Here is a 20,464-nt window from a genome sequence, read left to right as displayed (position 1 = left end):
TTGTCACCAAATAAGGATGAAGGGGGAGCAACTCTGGGTCAAAGGTTATTAGATTTGATTTTAGCCAGTCTCTCGTTTGGGCTCAACTTCCTTCTCTTTCTTCTCCCTTCCAAGGTACATGGACCTCACTCAGCCCCAGCCCGGCCTTTTGGAAAGGCCTGGGGGTACTAGCGACTAGGACCCAAGGACTCCTGGGTCCCTGAGATTTCTTGCTTGTCTACGTTGGGACTCCCTTTATACACCGTCCCCACTGCAGCCTCAGACTCGCCGCAGCCGGCATCATATTACAGGGAAAGGGGCCTTTCTGTTTGGTTCAAGGCGACCTAGGCCTACACAGGTGAGAAAGGAGTTAAAGCCAGGTCCCGGGGTGAACGGGTCGGGAAGTTCTGGTGGCCCAAGCTGGAGGTGAAAGAGACCAGCTAGAAAGAGCGGTTTGGAAGTGGGGCGCGGTGCCAGCCATGCCACGCCGTGTTACACCTCCATTTGTGCTTGGCATCCCCTGGTAAACCGCCCCCCTCCCCCGCCCCCAGGAGAGTTTCTACCCCGCATCGCTGCAGAGTGGGCCGCCCTCACCCCAGGCCGGTCGGAGGCCGGCGTGCGCCCTGCTCCGGAGCCATGAGCGGCGCGCTCCCCTCCCGCCGGCCCTCCATTGTCTGTGCGGAGGCGGCGGAGGGGCTGCGAGGGGCGGGGCCGGGGCGGGCAGAGGGAGGGAGGAGGGGCGGGGGGGAAGCGGATGGGGGGGGGGAGATGCTGAGCCTTCAGGGGCGGAGTAGGAGGCGGCGGCGGCTGAGGAGAGAGCGGGAGGAGGGAGGGAAGACTGGAAGAAGGCAACCGCTGGCCGGGCCAGGGGGCTGAATCGGGTTCCGGCTGCGCTGCGCCGTTCTCGGTTCCGACGGCCTGTCTCATGCACTGAGGGCGCCCGGCTGGGTCGGGCGGGCGGCCGAAGGGGAGGCTCCTCTCCATGGTCCAGAAGACCAGCATGTCCCGGGGCCCTTACCCACCCTCCCAGGAGATTCCCATGGAGGTCTTCGACCCCAGCCCACAGGTGAGGCGTGGTAGCCGGGCAGAGGGAAGGGAGCCCCTCCCGCGGACTTTGTGGGGTCGGCTGGAACGGCTCTGGGGAGGAAGGGGTTATGTGCTCTGCGCGGAGGGGAGAGGGGCGCCTGAGCGCCCCCAGTCTCTGCGGGTTAATGATTGATGGGTGCTTGGCCCGGAATTGGGCTGCGGTTTTGCGGAGCCGGAGGGGGCGGTCGGGCCGCCTGTCACCCTCACCTCCTCGTCTCCCCCGCGATCAGGGTCCCTGCTACTCGGGTACCGGCTCCAGAGGGTAGAGAGTGGGGGTGTTGGCAGGGGGATCCCGGGGTTGAGGGAGGGTAGAGAGCAAACCCAGGCAATGTGGGCGACGCAGAACACGCTCGTGGGCGCTGGGCGGGGGTGGGTGGGGCGGGGGTGGCTTTGGAGGTGGCCGAGGCGATAGTCAGAGGGCGGCGCCAGCAGGCCTTCGGAGCCGCAGACAGTGGCCCTTGATGGTGGGGAAGGGGCCAGGCCCCCATTCCAGCCATGTTCGCTACACCCCTATATTGGAACAGCTTCTCCTCCTCAACACCCACGTTATCTCTCCCTGCCCATCCTCCCCCCTACCCTCAGCCCCGGAAAAATGCCTCCAAAGTTTGGAAAGTTGGATGGATTCCAACTCCCTGCCCTGGAGGGGAAGAAGCTGAGTTACCTGGGGGTGGGAGTCGCTGCCCCACCCCCATTCACACTTTTCCAGTGCCCAAGGAAGGGGCATTCATTCTTGGATGTGCTGGTTACTTCTGGAGTGACCAGCAAGGTCTGGCATGGTCGTGTGGTGCGGGGGATTTCTCTGAGACATGTCCTTGTCTAATCTGGCAATACCCCAAGTCTAGGGTAGCATTAACTCTTTTCTTGCTGTAGCTGGCCTGCAGCAACTGTAATGGCCGTGATAATGTGGTTGATGGGTGTGTGTGTGTGGCCAGAGTCAGGTCAGACCTAAAAATACCTCCCTTCTCCACCCAGGCCCCCTGGAGTCTGGGAGGCAGCTGGCTGGGGCCTTCCTTTCAGCTGTCCCTTGTCCCTCTGGGTGCCACTCCCCTTCCCCACCAGCCTAGGGTGGTGGTGGCGGCGTGGTGTGAAAGAGTCTGGGGTTTACAGGGGGATCCTCTTAAATTTGTAGAGATCCTGAATCCTAGAGGTTGGGTATATATTTGGTTTGAAGGGGGGGTGGGAGGGAGGATTCTGGGGTTCCCAGGTGCCCTTCTCTCCCATCTGTCCACCCCTTCTTGTACTCAGGCCCAAGGGACCAGAGAGCCTAGTCTGGTCATGGCTTATCTGCCTTCTTTGGTAAAGAAACTTGAGGATGCAGGCTGGGGGCAGGGGCTTGGAGGGCCTGAACCCTCAGTCATCCCCCTCTGCTCTGGACTGGTCTGGGACCCAAGTGTGTGTGTGAGTTGAGGAGGGCAAAAAAAGCAGCCCCCTTACGGGAGGCCTGGAAACACCCGAATGTGTGGCTGCTGGAGTGACCAGGCCGTTGTCTACTCCGGCCAAGTTGGAAGTCTAGCCAGCGAGACTGAGCCAGCCTACCCCAGGGACCTGTGGGGGCTGTGTCCCAGGCTCATCTTGGGGCAGGGCCAAGGGGCATTTAGATTGATGCAGCCTGGTGGGTACCCTGGGGACAGGATGTAGGCAGTGGCTGCTGGGGGTTAGTGGGTGGAGGCTTGACCCCGCTTGCCCCCTTGGGAGAGGTGTGGCCTCCGTGATTGTGACGAGAGGCCTCAAAAAAAAGTCCTGCCAGGGTAGGGGGTGCTGAGCGGAACTACCCCATGGCAGTGGGCTGGGTTAGATGTTCCCACTCCAAATACCTTTTCACGCCCCTCACCCCCTCCCGGGAAATCTAGTTTTGGGTCTCCAACAGCTGAAAGCTGCAACTCCTCTCCCCAGTCTGCGAAAAAGGAAAGCAAGAGTTGGGCACAAGAAAAGCCAAGCTGGGCCCCGTTGGCAGTTGGCAGTTGGCAATTCCTCTTCTCTCTGGGGGCCACAAGCACACTCAGCCACCCTCCGCTCTAGCTGGAGGGGAGAGGGAGGGGGACCTTCCCCAGATCTCTTTACCCACTGCCCCCCAGCCCCCCAGCACTGCAGGCAGCCTCTCCCTTCCCTGGAGGCTTCTGCAGCCTGCCCAGCATCTTAATTAGCTTTGTTGCCTAATGAGCCTCCAGCTACTTAGCGCCTCCTCCTTCCCAGCCTCTCTGGCTTGGTTTGGGGGTTTCTGTGTGCGCTTCCTAGGGCTCTCTTGCACTATCCTGCACCCCATGACTGTGGTCTGGGCCCCCCTCCCCCTCGGGCTGTACCATCTCAGAAAGAAGATAGGGGTGCTGTTCAGATCAGGGAATGGTATTTCCAAGGCTTAGTTGTAGCTCTAGGCCTGATGGGGTAACGGTTGGGAAAGGGCCTTTCTGATTCCACTCTTGTCCCTTCCTGGCTTCTCTAGGGCAAATACAGCAAGAGGAAAGGGCGGTTCAAAAGGTCAGACGGAAGCACGTCCTCCGATACCACATCCAACAGCTTTGTCCGCCAGGTAACAAGGAGGCTGGGCTGCAGGGAGGGTGGCGGCTGGTTGGTGGAGCCCAGCATTGGTGAGCTGGATCTGAGGCTTTCTCCAGACACCCTCCCCCATGTCACTTGTCACCTGCCTGGAACCACCCATTACACTGACACCCCATGACCTCTCCTGCATATACTGTCAGCTGCACCCACTCCCTCAGCCCCCGCCCAGCCCCGCCCCCAGCACCAGGCACCAACCCCTGTTGCCTGCCTGCGTCATCTCATTCAGGGACAGCCTGGCCTGCCTCCTTCTAGCTTGCTTCGGGCTGTCACCCACTCCCCCTGCCGGCTGTCTGCTTCCATGTCCTCCCCCAGAATCTGTGACAGCAAGGGGTCTAGCCAAGTCCTAAGAGATGAGGAGACAGGACGCTCGAGTCCCTGGAGCCCTGGTTAGGTATGGATCAGGGAAGTACCCTCCTCATACCCACATATGGCTATTCTTTGATCAGTGGAGAAGCAAGTGTGTTGAGGGAAGTGGGGTACTGGCAGGAAGGAATTGATTTTAGAAAGGACTTTAGCCCAGCACCTCTCACTGAAGGCGGGGCCACTGAATAGCTTTATGGGGTCATCTGTGCTCAGTCAGGAAGATACCATTCTCATCTCTGTTCTAATTCTCAACCCCAGGCCATCTCAGGCTCAGGGAGAAGCATGTGGTTGCTATGACTACGGAGCATCTCAACAAAGCCTGGTACCCAAAAAAGATGAGAGGGGCTTGGGATCAGACAAGGGAAAGGAGTACGTTGAAGAGGAAATGGGCAAAGCATGTGAGGGAAGAGGATAGTAGGGAGGAGGGCTCCTGTGGAGCTCAAGCCCCCCTTGCGCCAGAACAGAGGGGACGGTGCCAGGCGGATCCCACCACAGACTGGAGTGAGGCCCTTCTGTTTGATTCCTATTTCCACAGCACTTGGCACATATGAGTCCAGGAAAGGGGCCCTTCATCCAGCATCTCCTAAGTACACAAATAGGAAGTCCTTTCTTCAGTCTCTCCCACATTCCTCCTGTTGCAGGACTGGGCCAGGGCTGGGCATGGGAAAAGTGATGCTGTGCTTTCAAGTGCAACACCTCTTGACAGAAAAAGGCCTTGGCGTTTGGCAACCCAGGGTGTCAGACCCCAGCCTCTAACCCTTCCTCTTCTCAGCTCCCTAGTAGGTGGTGGGGAGTGGGGGGGGCAGTCCTTGCTACATCTCTGAGCTAAATATACCCTCCCAGTTTGCATATGTAGCAACTCTGCTTGTAACCTGAGCCCCCTGGGGGAACGGGCAGTTTGGGCCACCTCCTAGGCCAGCAGGGCCAGGCACTGAGGGCACTGTGATGGAGGTACCCAGCCGGACCCTCGTGGTGGTGAGCTAGGGATGGGGGGCAGGGTGGGAGCAGCTCCTCAAGAAAGCTTGTGAGGGGGCTTTACTCTGGCCTCTTTGCCTCCTCACTGTTTCCCTGTCTCCCGCCACCCCTGATGTATCTGCGTGTGCGCGTGCGTGTGTGTGTACATGTGTGCATGTGTGTTCTGGGTCAGTAGGTGCCTCTGTCTGTCTGTCTGTCGCTGGGTCTGTTTCTCTGGCTCCCTGTACATCTGTCTCCCTGACTGGGGTGCTCCCCTCAGGGGAGGTGAAGAGTGGTAGTTAAGCTGGTTTCCACTCTCCTTTCTTCTCTTTCCCAGTTTCTGGTAGTGACTTCACCCCCACTGCCAACCTTTCCCCTCGCGAGTCTCCCATGTTCGTGACTTGGCTGGGAAAAGGATGGACAGTTGCACTGCTAATGACCAGGGCCCTCTGGGGGAGGTGGGACTTTGTCTTCTATTTGTCTCAGGTCCCTTCTATAACAAGCCAATGGGCATTTCTGGCCAAGTGACCCCTTTATGACCCCTCAGGAAAAAAAAAAAAAACCTTCTCTGCAGCCTGTTCTTTCCCCACGTCCACTCCCACCCCTGTAGCAACAGCTCCGCAGCACAGTCACACACATCCGCACTTCCTGGCTCCCGCCCTCGCGTGCTGCACACCCTCAGGGGCCCTGCCACCGAGGGCCCCCCCACCTCCCATATGGGCTCAGGCGTACCTGTCTGCATCCAGTCACGACACCCAGCGCGTACCATAGAACACAACCTCCTAAACAGACCTGAAGTCGCACACCCAAACACACCCATGAGTAAGTGTGACCATTCGCACTGCGGGCCTGGACAGGCTGCGTGTGTCTTACATCGCTGAAAAAGCTGTGCTCTGGGATGGCCAGTGTGGTCACAACCAGCTTCCTGGCACACCCTGACTCCTGAGCCGGCCTTAACCCTGGCAGCTGCAGCCCTAGCGTTAAGGAAAGGCCTGCCCCGTCTTCTACTCTTAACTTGCCTCTTCTGCCTGCACCACCTCAGGAATGTTGGACTCTCTTTTGTGTCTAATGAGAGCCTGAGGGTTGGGGCTCCCTTGATTCAGCTGGGGACGGTAGGATCCTGTCTTCCCTCACCCTTGAGCACAAGATAGCAGATTTTTTGGTGGCCCCGCCATGCCCAGCAGGCTGCCCACTGCCAACGGTGCAGAAAGCTCAGACCTACACTGGTGGCTGCAGTCCCTGGAAAGACCCTCTGGGCTTCTGCTGAGTCTGTCTCAGCTAGTGCTGGGGGCAGGGGAGACTTGTCCCCTGGCACTCCTCTCCTGCGCTGTGCCCCTATCAGATTCCCGCCCCTCCCGGGGCCCCAAGCAGCTGTCCTTGGACCTGCCTTAACCCCTGGCTCGCTGCTGCCACCCTTCCTAGGGCCACACTCTCCCTGTGGACCTGCAAACCTCAGTCTCTGGTCCCTCCCATCTAGCACCATCTTCTTCTACGCCTTGTGGCACCCTGCTGGGCTGCCTGGGAGGTGAGGCCTCCATGATGGTGGCACCTCCATGCCTTCCAAGGCCCAGGAACTAGGGAGGTAGCTTCGGCCCTGAGCTGGCCCTGTCTGTTTTCAGGGCTCAGCAGAGTCCTACACCAGCCGCCCATCGGACTCTGATGTGTCTCTGGAAGAGGACCGGGAAGCCTTAAGGAAGGAGGCAGAGCGCCAGGCATTAGCCCAGCTTGAGAAAGCCAAGGTGAGAAAGGAGGGAGGGACTGTGCTGTTTTATTCCGCCCGCCCCCGGGCCTTGGAGACAGCCTGGACAGTCCCAGGGTCCGGTCTTGGCCCAGCCGCTTCCTAGCTGGTATACCCCCGGGCCTCGGTGTGATTGTGCCTTTGCCCTTCACCCGTAAAATGTAGACTGTGACATCTGCTTCCTTATACAGTATGACAAGTGTACACTGCAGTCTCATCCTGTTTCCACACACAATAGGAGCTGAGAAGTGCCCAACACACTTCCTTTTGGAGTCAAAATTTCTGCGCTGCGCTTACTAGCTGTGTGATCTTAGGCCAGTCACTTAACCTTTCTGAAATTTAGTCTCCTCATTGATTAAAATGAAGACAATAATACTTCATAGGATTTTTGTGATAAATAAATGCATGTGAAATATGTAACACGATACCCGGCACACTAAATAGTAGATGATGAGGGTGATGATGAGGATGATTCCCTCTGGGTGTCCTTCTGGGCTCCCCCACTCCTAATACTTATCATTCCCCACTGGTCTCTCCACCCTGAGAGGGCTGAGTTCTATTTTTTTGCTTTCTTTTTAACTGTAAATTTCACATAGATACCAAAAAATGACATACGCCATTCAGTATACCTTTTAATAAACGGGTTGTAAAACCTCTGTATAATCACCACCACAGTCAAGAAGTTGCAAGTTGCACTGTGGTTTAACCAGCTGGTTGTCATCCTCCCCGTGTGCCTCCTCTAGACCAAGCCGGTGGCATTTGCTGTTCGGACAAACGTCGGCTACAACCCGTCTCCAGGGGATGAGGTGCCCGTGCAGGGAATGGCCATCACCTTCGAGCCCAAGGATTTCCTGCACATCAAAGAGGTGGAGAGAGCACGTGGCATCTGGAGGGAGGGCAGGGCTGTGGGTGCCGGGAGAAGGGGCACCTGGAACTGTAGTGGAAGAAGAATTCTGAGCCTAGCGGAGCTGGGCCGAGTCTGCTGTGCTTCCTCAGCCAAGTCTCTCCACCTCTCTGAGCCTCTAATTTTTCATTGGTAAAATGGGGTGATGGTGCCTATGTCACCAGGTTGTTGGGCGGGTTTGTGACGAGGCCTATAAGTGGAGTGGCAGTTTGCCAGGCACATGTAGGTGTCAGCGATTACTTCTCTCCCTGCCTTTCCAGGGCAGGGCACCCACATGTGGGGAGGAAGGACTCTCAGAACAGGGGTGTGCTGGGGGCAGGGTGATGCATCCTCCCCAGAGGATGCTGGTCCTGGAGCTGTCCTGAAAATTGGGGCCGTACTCAGATGCTGGAGCTAGGGATGGGGCTCTTTGAGGGTGCCGCCCCCTGGGAGGGTAGGCAAGTCCAGGGGTGGTTTCCCCTGCAGGATGGCTACTGACTTGCATCTCCAATCTCCCTCTTGGTGTCTCCCACCCTACCTGCCGTTGTTCGCAGAAATACAATAATGACTGGTGGATCGGGCGACTGGTGAAGGAGGGCTGTGAGGTCGGCTTCATCCCCAGCCCTGTCAAACTGGATAGCCTGCGTCTGCTGCAGGAACAGAAGCTGCGCCAGAACCGCCTCAGCTCCAGGTGTCCGGCTGGGGGCGGGGCCCTGCCAACCCCGGGAGAGGCCTCAAGGGTTCACCTTGCCCTGAGGGCGCAGAGCTGCCTGTGACACCACCAGTGGGGCCAAAGAATCATGGGGGCAGGGCAGCATGTGAGAGAACAAGACACCCCCACCCTCGCACCCACGCCTTGGCTCACGCTCCATTTTTCTCTCTGCCTACACAGCAAATCAGGCGACAACCCCAGCTCCAGTTTGGGAGATGTGGTGACTGGCGCCCGCCGCCCTACACCCCCTGCCAGCGGTAAGAGCCGCCACTGCCCCAGGGAGTCGGGGGAAGCTCCTGGGCGGGATGGTCTCCCCACTTCCTTTCCCCTCCTTCCCCTGCAGTAGTGGGCACCCCAGTCCTGAGTCTTCCACACACATCCAGTGGTCCCCTCTCCGTGAAGAGTAGGATGCCCCACAAGCTGGGCCTGTCGACGCCCATCCTCTTATGCCTCTCCTCTCCCATCTCTTTGGTAGCTCCATCTCTCTGCCTGACTCCCCCCCACCCCCCATTCATTTCTCCCAGCCCTGTTCCATTCACCTCTTCTTCTTTCTTTTTTCCCCATCCCATCCCTGCGTTCTGTATTTGTCTCCATGCCCATCTCACTCCTCCCCACCTTGCCTCCCTCTCCCTCTCTCCTGACTCTGCGGTCCAGGTAATGAAATGACTAACTTAGCATTTGAACTAGACCCCCTAGAGTTAGAGGACGAGGAGGCCGAGCTTGGGGAGCATGGCGGCTCGGCCAAGACCAGTGTTAGCAGTGTCACCACCCCGCCACCCCATGGCAAACGCATCCCCTTCTTTAAGAAGGTAATTCTTGCTGGGTTCTTAGAAGACGGGAGGGGGTCAGGGCCCAGACCTTTGGCAGGGGAGGGGGCCGGAATGGACTGATTCTGTGGGGATCTGCCAAGGAGGCAGGAAGGATGGGATGGCACAGGGAACAGGCACATCTGTCTCCACACAGCTCTACCCTGGCCACTCCGCAGGAAGGGCCAGTTCTTGTCATTGAAGCACCCCTTCTCTTGGAAGGCTTCCCCCCTCCCACCGGAAGTAGGGTCTGGTGGTAATGAAACCTGACCTTTCCTTCACTACAGTCAGATAGTCTGCATTTGCCCCCCACCCCCGGACATGAAGGGGGGAGCTGAACAGTGTCCCTTCTTTGCCCTTTTCGAACTCCATGGGGCTGGGGTGGGCATGTGAGGGTCCACTGGCCACTGAGCAGGACAGCTACGGGAACTCTTAAAAAAGCCTGTACTGGGGGCAAGAGGTAGGGACCAAATTAGGGGCCGTCACCCTTCCCAGCTCTTTTCCAAGACCCAGAAAGGGGGGCTTGGTATGTCTGAATATTCTCCAGGCCACTGGACTGACTGACAGTCCCGCGCCCTGCCCTGATCCAGGGCCGTCTCTGGCTCCCCCTGGCATGGGGTTCCGTCCCCTCTCTCTGGCTCCGTCTGTCACTAACACGCATGCCCTGTTATCTCTCCTCGTCTGCCCGCTCTCCCTCCCTCTCTTGTCCTGGCTCCTTCCTTGCCCTCTGCCCCTGCCTGGGTGCCCTCCCTTCTCTTCCTCCCTCCCCCCTCTTGGCAATCTCTGGACCCAGCCAAACAGAAGCAGAAGTCGGTGAGTATCACAGCTTTCTGTGTTCCCCTCCCTACCCCCTGGGATGAGCTAGGGGGACCTTCTAACACCCATTCCCATATCTGCCCCATTTCCCCCACCCTTCCTGGTTCTCCCTGGCCATCCGTCCCCACCCTCACCCTGATCCCCACATCTGGGCTCTGGGACCAGGGGGAGGAAAGGATGCATGGGGAAGCCATGGAGGCTGGGGGAGAGGGGCTAATGCCATCTCCACTCTGGGGTTTCCCCTCCCTGCTTCCCCTCCAGACAGAGCATGTGCCCCCCTATGACGTGGTGCCTTCCATGAGGCCCATCATCCTGGTGGGACCGTCGCTCAAGGGCTATGAGGTAGGAGCCCACAGAGGGGAGCGGACCCAGAGGGGCCCAGACCTCCAGAGAGACACCAAAGGTTCAGACACCAGAGAGATTCCTTCGAAGGGCCCAGGTTCCCGGGTGTCCTCTCCAGAGGGTACAGACCTTGAAAAATTTCCCAGAGGGACCTAACCCAAGGGAGACCCACTCAGAGGGTCCAATTCTTCCCCCCCAAATCCCCAGAATAGTCTTCCCAGTGATACCACCTAGAAGGACCTTTGGAATCAGAGCTCATTGGAAGCTCCTCAGACTCAGAAGGATCCCCCAGCCCCAAGACCCCCGTCATCTCAGGAACTGAAGAAGAAAATGGAATGTGAGGGTGCGAATGCCCAGCAGCCACTGTTGCTGAGGGGGTTGAAAAGTCTGACTTCTGCCCCTACCCCGCTCCCCACCCTCAGGTTACAGACATGATGCAGAAAGCTTTATTTGACTTCTTGAAGCATCGGTTTGATGGCAGGTAAGGCCCTGGGAGCTAGCTCCCACCCCTGTTGTGGTCCTCTGCTGCTGGTGACGGGCAGGTGGCTTGAATGATAGTTTTGGGACTCTTGGACAAAGGAATAGAAGGCAGGCCTGGAGCCTGGGAAGTGGGCAGGGCATTCCAGCCCACCTGACCCCTGACTCCCTTTGCCCTATCCCCCAGGATCTCCATCACTCGTGTGACAGCGGACATCTCCCTGGCGAAGCGCTCCGTCCTCAACAACCCCAGCAAACACATCATCATCGAGCGCTCCAACACGCGCTCCAGCCTGGGTGAGCCCGCCCCTCCATCGCCCTCCCTGGGGCCGGGTCTGGGAGGGGTGGAGGGCGGGGGGCATCCCCAGAAGTGTTCTGCCCACCCACTGCCTCAGCGGGGGTGCTCACTTCCATCCCCCGTTCTCCGTGATTCCGTGTTTCCCCAGCTGAGGTTCAGAGCGAGATTGAGCGAATCTTCGAGCTGGCCCGGACCCTTCAGTTGGTCGCTCTGGACGCCGACACCATCAACCACCCGGCCCAGCTGTCTAAGACCTCACTGGCCCCCATCGTTGTTTACATCAAGATCACCTCTCCCAAGGTGGGTACAGGAGCCTGACCCTGGAGGGGACAGGAGCGCCCGGGAGTCTGGCTGCTTGTTGGAGTCCCAGCCGCTGCTTACGAATTATGTGCCTTAATTGCCCCAGGTTTACTTTCCTTCTCTGTAAAACTCCATCATACGGACATCGCGAAGATTCAGCCTGATTTGAATACTTTGTGCTTAGCAAAGGGTCTGGAATAACGTGCCTCAGCATGTGTTAGCTATTCATATTGTATAAATATTAATATAAGTATTGTTATTAGGGTCATGTGGGCCAGTCCCCTGTCTCCGCTCTGGTTGACCTCCCATTGTTGATCCAGAAAGCTGAAAGAATTCTGCGCTTGTTGTCCCAGGTGCCACCCAGCTACTTGGCAGTGGGGAGGTCCTTCCTGTCTCTTGATTTCAGCCCTTTTTGCTGCACTGTCCTTATGGGGACCTTGACAGAGATGAAATCGGCAGGAAGGCTGGTTTACTTTGTCATATTGCAGCTCCATTAGTTTTCCCCCCTAGACATTAATGGGGGAGGAATACAGGCAGGCGTAGGTGAGGTGGGGGCTGGAGAGACACGGAGCACAAGCGGAGGTCAGGGATTTGAAGTTAGAAAACAGCGTGGGGTTCTAATCCTAGCCCTGGTTGGCTTATTAATGAGATTTTGTTGGTTTTTTGGTTGTTAAAGCCTCAGTTTCTTCACCTATAGAGTAGGGATTATAATCCCTCCCTGCATTATTGAGGAAAGGGTTTGAGGTGATTATGTAAAAGAGCCCAGAGTTCATCATGGCAGCCAGGGGTGGTGACTGTTATTACCTCATGATAGCGCCCTGTGAGCTGAGCACCCAGTCACTTAACCATAAGCCTCCGAGTCCTCCGTTTCTAGTGAGCACAAAGGGATGATAGTATCGAAGTACTTCCTGGGGTGGCTGAGCAGATCACAGATGATTATGGGTGCAAAAACAGCTAGTGACCAAGAAGGCAACAGGACATCCATTCTCCCCACGGATGAGCACTGGCTGAGGTTAATGGTGGGGACTCCTTGAGAGTCCAGACTACCCAGGTTTCTGTCCCAGGGCTGCTCTCCTTTGACAAGAGCCTGACGTCTCTAGGCCTCGGTTTTCTCATCTGTGAAATAGGGATCCTCAGATGGTGGCGTTGTGAAGATCAAATAAATGGAGTAACCATATAAAGTGGCTGGTACCTACTAAGCACTATATCCTATTTTTTTTTAAAGATTTTTAATTTAGAAGAGTTGCAAGAGTAGTTCAAAGAACTCTCATGCTTTGAATATCCTTTACTCAGATTCACGAGTTTTTAAAAAATTTTATTTCTTGATTTTGGAGAGAGAGAGAGAGAGAGAAGGGAAGAGAAGAATGTTGTGCCACTTAATCGTGCATTCATTGGTTGATTCTTGCATGTGCCTGTCCAAGGACCAAACGACCTTGGCGTAGCAGGGTGATGCTGTGACCGACAGCCAGGGTATCGCTAATTTTTTAAAGATTTTATTTATTTTAGACACAGGGGGAAAGGAAGGAGAAAGAGAGGGAGAGAAACATCAATCGGTTGTCTCTCTCACGCCCCCACCTGGTGACCTGGCCCACAACCCAGGCATGTACCCTGACTGGGAATTGAACCGGTGACCTTTCAGTCCATAGGCCAGCAGTCAATCCACTGAGCCACACCAGCCAGGGCAGCATCACTAATTTTTTAACAGCTTTATTGAGACATAATTCACACGCCATTCAATTCAGTCATTTAAAGTAGACAACTCAATTTTTCTCAGATTCACTAATTTTGAACATTTTGCCACATTTACTTTATGTATGTGTGTATTATATACACATAACTGTTTGAGAGAAGGTGTAGACGTGGTATGACTTTATCCCTCAATACTTCGACATGTATTTCTGAAGAACAGGACGTTGCCAAATTCAAGAAGTCTCACCTAAAATACAGTCCATCTTGCCCTGACTGGTGTGTGGTTCGGTGGGTTGGGCATCATCCCGAAAACCAAAGCTAACCCTTCTGATTCTCGGTCCAGCTGGGCACATGCCTGGGGTGTGAGCCAGGCCCCCAGCCGGGGGTTTGTAAGAGGCAGCCGATCGATGTTTCTCTCACACATCGATGTTTTCTCCCTTCCTTTCTACCTAAAAAAAATATATAAAATCTTAAAAAATAAAGTAAAATCCACCTTCAGTTTTCGCCAGTTGTCCCAATAATGCCCTTTGTGGCAATTTCCCCCTCAAGCCAGAATCACGTGTTGCATTTAGCTTTAGATCTCTTTAGTATTCTTTAAGCTGGAACAGTTCTCAAACTTTCTTGGATTTTCACGACCCTGACATTTTTGAAGAGTACAGATCACTGATTTTGTAGAAGGTTCCTCCGTGTGGGTTTGTCTGATGTTTTCCTCATGACTGGATTTAGGGTTTGCAATTTCGGTTGCAATGTCCCCAGCGCAGCGTGTCGTCCTGAGTGCAGTGCGTCATTGGTGAGATATTGTTATTATTGTTACTGAGTGAGAATAATAACAGTGTTCACCTGACGGGATTATCATCGGGACTAAATGACCTGATCATTTAAAAAGTACCAAATAGTGCCAGTACATAGCACGTGCCCCATGTAGCGTGGCTGTCGTTAGCATGGAGGGGAGTTGGCCAGGACAGTGAAGCCTGCGGAGGAGGTTAGAGAGGATGGGCTGAGTGTCCTTCATACAGCCACTGCTAGGAGACCTTTCCGGGGCGGGCTGGTGTAAGACCCAGGAGAGAGCCTGAGCATTGTGTAGGGGGCATAGAGAGCTGGAGCAGTAATTTCTAAAGAGGTGGCCAGGGATGAAAGTCATCAAACATCTCCCCAGCCCTGACACTGGCTCGCCACGCTGGCTTCAACCAGGACCTGCCTCTCCAATTGGTGTGTTACAGGAGTCCCTCTAGCTCCTCTTCTCCCCCCAAACCAGGTACTTCAGAGGCTCATCAAGTCTCGAGGGAAGTCTCAGTCCAAACACCTCAATGTGCAAATAGCGGCCTCGGAGAAGCTGGCGCAGTGTCCCCCTGTGAGTGCTCAGACCCAGGGGAAGGGGGGGAGCATTTGGATTCTGGTTTCCTCTGGCCTGCGTGGGAGGCAGAGGGACCAGAGCACCTGAGCCGGGCCCACACGTGCAGACTGGTTTTCCAGGAAAGAGGGTTGGGCAGACAGTCAGAGACTGGCTTCAAGCCCCAGAAGTGCCACCTCCCTGTGTGGAATCTAAGCCTTGGGTGCCTTAAATCTAGAATGAGGGAGCTGGACTATGCGGGTGCCGAGACCTGTTATAGTTCTGCCAGTGCACATATCCAGAGAGCCCTCCTTCTCTTCCTGGACATCCAGAAGTCTTTTTTTAACTTTGTCCTTTAACCCCTTGACTCTCCACCCACTGTGCCCAGGCCACCCCCTCACCCCCTAGGTCTTGCCTGGCTCATCCTAGCCCTGCTCCTAACCCCGCCTCCACAGGAAATGTTTGACATCATTCTGGATGAGAACCAATTGGAGGACGCCTGCGAGCACTTGGCCGAGTACTTGGAAGCCTATTGGAAGGCCACACACCCGCCCAGCAGCACCCCACCTAACCCACTGCTGAACCGCACCATGGCTACTGCAGCCCTGGCCGCCAGCCCTGCCCCTGTCTCCAACCTCCAGGTACAGGTGCTCACCTCGCTCCGGAGAAATCTCAGCTTCTGGGGTGGGCTGGAGGCCTCCCAGCAGGCCAGGGCGGTGCCCCCGCAGCAGGAGCACACCATGTAGGTGCCCCGCCCATCTCCCCTCCTGCCCAGGGTAGAACTGGAGTGCAGGGAACATGGGAAAGGAAGGCAAGAACTTTATTTTGTAAAAAAAATGTGGCAACCAGCAGCTTCTGGTGTCTGTGGTTTTTGATGGGATTGGGACTGGCTGGTGGTACTCCTTGGGCCTAGTCCCATAGGACTATGTCCACCGCCTGGGGTGATTTTGGGGTATGAGGCCTGATTGGGGGCCCTATGAAACAAGTGACTAGGAAGAAAGAAAACATGGGGAAGATGATAGATTCGTTCGCGGGACTCCGTCCCCATTCTGGACCCAATAGTGATCACAGCACCATAAATCCAGCAAAAGGAGGAATCCTGCAGAGCAGGAGCCTTTAAATCTGGGGAGACTGTCGCCTCCCCTAGAACCCTTACCCCAGGAGGCCCCTCAGAAGGGACCTAGAATGTAGCATCTTCTGTGATCGATGCTCAACCTTCCATTCTTCTCCCAGTTAAACAGATTCCCGGAAAGGCCCTCCTGTGGGGGCCCTGCCTTGCCTCTCCCTCCTCCCCTGGGAGCCCTGGCCCATCTCTGAGAACACATCACTAAGTGTTTGCTTCTCAATTAGAGCCAGAAGAAAACCATTCTGGACCATTGCTTTTCAAATTTGTTTTCAGCAACAGAGTCCATTTGTTCTCTGAATCTTATGTGCAAGCTCTTGCTCTGCTCAGAGGGTGCTAGTGGCTTGGCCGCCACTTCACCTCCATGGGGACTCCTGAAGCACTTCTGTGTCCTCCCCGCTCTTCCCCGGATCTCCGGGGAACAGTTTGGAGACTGCCGCTCCAGTCTCCATCACACCACCACAGAGAAACTGGGCCGTGGAAAGGGGAGTCATTCACTTAGGGTCACACAACTTAAAGGGGCGGGACTAGGGCCCAGGCCTCTTTGCACCCACCCAGCAGCCTCTGTGGTGGAAGTGGCCATCAGGTCACCTTCATGTGGCATTTGGTACTGAGGACATTGGGTCACCTCATAGTCTCCTGTGGGGGATGGAGACCCATCAGCCTTCCCTTTCCTGCTGCTTTGACTTTTTGCTGGGGCAGAGGAGGAATTCCATCATCTGACTGGGGGCAGGAGAGTTCCAGGTTCTAGAAGCCTCTGAATAGGGTCTGGTTTGGGCTGAAGGAGCTGGGGTTAGTGAGCTTGAGCTGAAATATCCTTAGTATATTTGGAAAACTGGGGCACTGACTAATCCAATCAACCACTAACGAGTGGCAATACTAATGAGCTGTTAATGATGATTTACCCCAAGACAGCATTAATGACGTGGGTTGAGGAAGCGATGACTCATTTTTCATGGGCTCTGTACCCTAATTACCAGGAGAGTTCACGCTTCCTCCGTCTTAGGAAGATTGGGCGCCCCTGTCCCAACCGAGGAGCAATGCCCTGAGGTTGGTCTGGCTGGGGTCTAGAGCCCTTTGCTGGGCTCCAGCCCCTAGAGCCAGCCCCCGGCTCCCTCAGCCGGGCTGGTGCCTTGATGCTGTCACTAACCTGCCTTGCTCTGTTGTGTCTCTCTCACCCCGCCTGATCTGCATGGTTTGTGCTGTCTGCTAACCAGGGACCCTACCTTGCATCCGGGGACCAGTCGCTGGAACGGGCCACCGGGGAGCACGCCAGCGTGCACGAGTACCCCGGGGAGCTGGGCCAGCCCCCAGGCCTTTACCCCAGCAGCCACCCGCCAGGCCGAGTGGGCACCGTGCGGGCACTGTCCCGCCAAGACACGTTTGATGCCGACACCTCTGGCAACCGAAACTCTGCCTACACGGAGCTGGGAGACTCATGTGTGGACATGGAGACTGACCCCTCAGAGGGGCCAGGGCTTGGAGACCCTGCTGGGGGCGGCACCCCACCAGCTCGTCAGGGATCCTGGGAGGATGAGGAAGACTATGAAGAGGAGCTGACTGACAACCGGAATCAAGGCCGGAATAAGGCCCGCTACTGCGCAGAGGGGGGCCGTCCGGTGCTGGGACGCAACAAGAATGAGCTGGAGGGCTGGGGGCGGGGTGTTTACATCCGCTGAGAGTCAGGGGCCGCCCTGTCGGAGGAAGGGCTCTGAGCCCAGCAGAGGGGAGGGACAGCAGGCTCACCGCCGGGGGTGTATCTGACCTCCAGGGGGCGCTGTCTCCTTTCAGTTGCCTTTGCTCAACGTTTGGGGTTTCGTCGGTGGTAGATGCCCACCTCCTGGGAGTCCCGTAAGCCCCAGGTGTAGGTTTTTATCTACCTGCGGTGAATGGATGGGGGGATGCCCACCTGTCTGCAGTGTCCCCTTTTCCCCACCTCAGGGGTCTCTCTCCCCTCACTCTCCCAGAGAAAAGGTGCATTTCCTTAACTCTTTCTACTTGGGGCTCTAAATGAGGGTCCTAAATGGGATGGCCCTTTCTTTTTCCAACCTGGAGTATTTAGTAAAGGTAGGAGGCTTTTCCAGGAGGAGGAGACCACAGACTTTCCCATGAGGTTTCCCTTCCCGAACTCCAGATCCAGGGCCCCTCATCATGCCCCCTCCCCCCAGCTTTCTGGCAACATTGGTAGAAAGCTGCAGGAAAGAAGTCCCTCGGGGAGGGATCTGGGTAGAAACTGACGGGCATCAGATGCAGTGCCATCTGCCCGCCCAGGACCTAACCCTGAGGAGTGGGCAACCCGAGATGCTGCTACCCGCCCCCCAACTCCATGCCTCAGCCTTCACCTGCCCCAGGAATGAGCTTTGCCTACAACATCCCTTGTCTGCTGCCGTCAGAAGGGGGGCTCTCGGTGTCGGAGCCTCCCACCCCTGTGTCGCCTGGGTGTGGAGCCCTTGGAACACTTTGGTCCACCTCATTTTGAAACCAAAAACTGCTCATTCACTCTCACCCTGAAAACCCAGGAGAGAAGACCTTTGGGTTGGTGCTCGAGGAACGATCACCACCCCAGGGGTTGCCTTGGGACCACGGATCTCCCCTGGGGGGCTTGGCTGCTGCTGCTGCTGCTGCTGCTCTGTATTTGCCTCTTGTGATCCTCTTCTTTACCCTTGTCCACTCCACTGCCCCCAGGAGAGGCCTTTGCGCCCTCTCTGACCTGGAATATCCCTCTGCCTAGCATTTCCACAGCTCAGCAGCCCTGCCCCTCCCCAGCATTCCAGCTGGGCCAGAGAGAGCCGATTGTGCCAATGAGGACTGGGCCCTGCCCGGCTGCCCGCCTCAGGGATGGGCACCTCATGCCTGTCTCGCCACCTCCTGTGCCAATGTTGCCCCACCCCCCCACCGGGGGTGTGGGGTGCAGCTTCCACTTACTGGTTAGAAGAGACCACTCCTGTCTGGTACCCTGTGCCCCCATCTGTCTGTTCCTCTGTGCTCCCCTAGGAGAAGTATTTTGCCACATATAAAACCGCCATCCTGTCCTTTGCAGCAGCCTCCCAAGCCTGCTTTGTTCCCGTCACAGAGTTGCCAGCCTAGGCGAATGGGAGCTGCTGACATGCAGGGGGGCGGGAGGGAGGTGTGCAGAAATAAGCTGTGACAGGGGAGATGGGGCTTTGTTCTGTGGCTCTGATACATTACATCTGAGCCTGACAGGAGCTGCATGGCCAGTCTCAGCCCCAAACCCCACACGTAGAGTCAGGGAAATGGGGTGTCATGGGTGTACAGTGGGTGAGATCCACACCCACCGACACAATGTCTTACAGGCTTGTGCTTGCTTTTCTGCTCCTGTGGCCTCAGTTGCTCCCCACACCTTAGGAGGGGGAGGAACTGAGTTCCTGGCTTTCTTCACTGAAGCCCCCACAACTACCCCCTATGACTTGGGGGAAGGGAAGAGAGAATGGGGACTACCCCAGTCCCAGCCTGAAAGATCAAGAAAGCAGGTGACTGCCTGTTCCTGCCACTGGCAGCTGACAGGAAGTGGACTTCTGAAGGTTGTTATTGCTGTCACCTGTATCTTGTCTCACATAACACCCACGAACCATTCCTCTACTTTGCTGGTTTTTGGTTCTGGGGCAGTGGTGGACCTGAAGAACTAGAGCTCTTGGGTCCTTACTCTGAGTGCCCCTCTATGCTCTGTGTGTCTGCATGTGTATAGAGGGCAACAGACATCCAGACCCCCCAGGTGAGGGGGAAGCAGACCCAGTGAAAGAGGAACTGGGCAGCCCCCAGGTACGGGGGCTGGCTCAAGGTCCCCGGGAGTGGGTGGCAAAGCTAGCACTGCTGGGACTGGAGCCCAGTCTCTGCCTCCCTGGGCAGCGCGTGCTGCACTTGCCTCTCAATGCAATCCTTCATTCCCGGGTTGACCAGCATTTGCTGAGCACCTGCTATGTGCCAGGCACAAGTCTAAGTGGGAGCCACAGGCAATTGGGGCAGCACAATGAGCTCTGATGTGGGAAGCACCAGGTCCTGGGGAACCCAGAAGGAGGGTCACTCCCTGAACCTAGGCAGACCAGGAGACGCTTCCTGGAGGAAGTAAGGCTTCAGGGGAGATGAGAAGCAGAGAAATGGGTGAAGTGTTCAAGGCAGAGGACACAGTCAACATGCAGAACATGTTCTTGGGCTTCACTCACAAAGCATGCTCCAAGGTGGTCAGAGCAGAGTGGCAGGAGCAGGTCAGGGGCCTTGAGTCATGTTAAGGAGTTTGGGCTTTGTCCTGAAGCTGGTGTGCAGAAATTGAAGGATTGTAAGCAGCGATGGCAAGATTGCCTAGGTTGCAGTTCGGAGCGTAGATCGGAGGGTCCAGCCTGGAAACCTGCAATACTGCAGGTGAGAGATGAGAGGGGCCTGCATTAGGCTCAGCAGTGGAATGGGAAATTAGGCTGTGGCTGCCAGAGATGTCTAGTAGTTGGAATCGCAAGCTCTTGGAGAGCGATTGGAGATGGCCAGTGAGAGAGAGGGAGGTGTCAGGGGAGAGGGTGGGTCACAGAAAAGAAGCAGGTTAGAGGCAGAAATGATGTCTACCTTCGGACAGGGTTTATGGTGCTATAGGAGGACATCCAGGAGGAGGAGAGCAGAAGGCAGCTGGGTGCTTGGTCAGGAGCTTGGCAGAGAGCTCCACCCTGCGTGGAGACTGATATTTTGAATCGAGGACAGGGATTCTGAACTCCAGTTTACAGATAAAGCTCAGGGAGATTAACCAACTCGTGCATAGTTACACAGCCACGGAACAAGAACTGGGACTCAGGTTTTTGGATTTCAAGTTCTGTTTGTCCACGACACCCAAGTCTAGGGCTAATTCCCCTGCCCCAAGATGGCCCAGCTTCTCAGAGGAGAGGGGTTAGAGAGGAGGAAGCAGGTGTTTGAATATGCTTCTGTCTCCTCCCCGTGTGTCTTCTGCCTGAAATTGCATTTGCCCGTAGCTTACAGGCAGGGGTATTTCTAGGTGGCTCGAAAGTATTGAG

The 20,464-nt window shown here is 56.1% G+C and overlaps 1 protein-coding gene across 4 annotated transcripts; it reads left to right on the top strand.

Annotated features, from left to right (window-relative positions):
* Window positions 1-745: 745 nt before the first annotated feature.
* On the top strand, window positions 746-18,840 carry CACNB1 (calcium voltage-gated channel auxiliary subunit beta 1). 4 transcript variants are annotated; one of them, XM_024573021.4, is made up of 14 exons: window positions 746-1,045; window positions 3,506-3,592; window positions 6,558-6,677; window positions 7,420-7,542; window positions 8,114-8,250; window positions 8,452-8,528; window positions 9,871-9,890; window positions 10,155-10,235; window positions 10,658-10,716; window positions 10,900-11,009; window positions 11,159-11,310; window positions 14,255-14,350; window positions 14,785-14,970; window positions 16,670-18,838. In XM_024573021.4, exons 1-14 carry the CDS (start codon window positions 962-964, stop codon window positions 17,129-17,131), a joined length of 1,794 nt encoding a protein of 597 aa, XP_024428789.2. In that variant the 5' UTR covers window positions 746-961; the 3' UTR covers window positions 17,132-18,838. The 4 variants fall into 4 exon arrangements, with proteins under 4 accessions (XP_024428789.2, XP_024428788.2, XP_045038334.1 ...); XM_024573020.4 differs by lacking the exon at window positions 9,871-9,890 and adding an exon at window positions 8,926-9,080 and having other exon boundaries at window positions 763-1,045; XM_045182399.2 differs by lacking the exons at window positions 9,871-9,890; window positions 16,670-18,838 and adding an exon at window positions 8,926-9,080 and having other exon boundaries at window positions 763-1,045; window positions 14,785-15,173.
* Window positions 18,841-20,464: the final 1,624 nt, after the last annotated feature.

The sequence above is a fragment of the Desmodus rotundus genome, chromosome 9 (assembly GCF_022682495.2).
Source record: "Desmodus rotundus isolate HL8 chromosome 9, HLdesRot8A.1, whole genome shotgun sequence".
Lineage (NCBI taxonomy): Eukaryota > Metazoa > Chordata > Mammalia > Chiroptera > Phyllostomidae > Desmodus > Desmodus rotundus.
The sequence above is the reverse complement of the archived record's forward strand: the minus strand, read 5'-3'. Positions and strand labels throughout refer to the sequence as shown.

Coding starts and splice junctions, on each gene's coding strand:
- CACNB1 (XM_024573020.4), top strand. CDS start 962: ATGGTCCAGAAGACCAGCATGTCCCGGGGCCCTTACCCACCCTCCCAG. Junction 8,529..8,925: donor CCCTACACCCCCTGCCAGCG/GTAAGAGCCGCC, acceptor TCTGCGGTCCAG/GTAATGAAATGACTAACTTA. Junction 9,081..10,154: donor GCATCCCCTTCTTTAAGAAG/GTAATTCTTGCT, acceptor CTTCCCCTCCAG/ACAGAGCATGTGCCCCCCTA.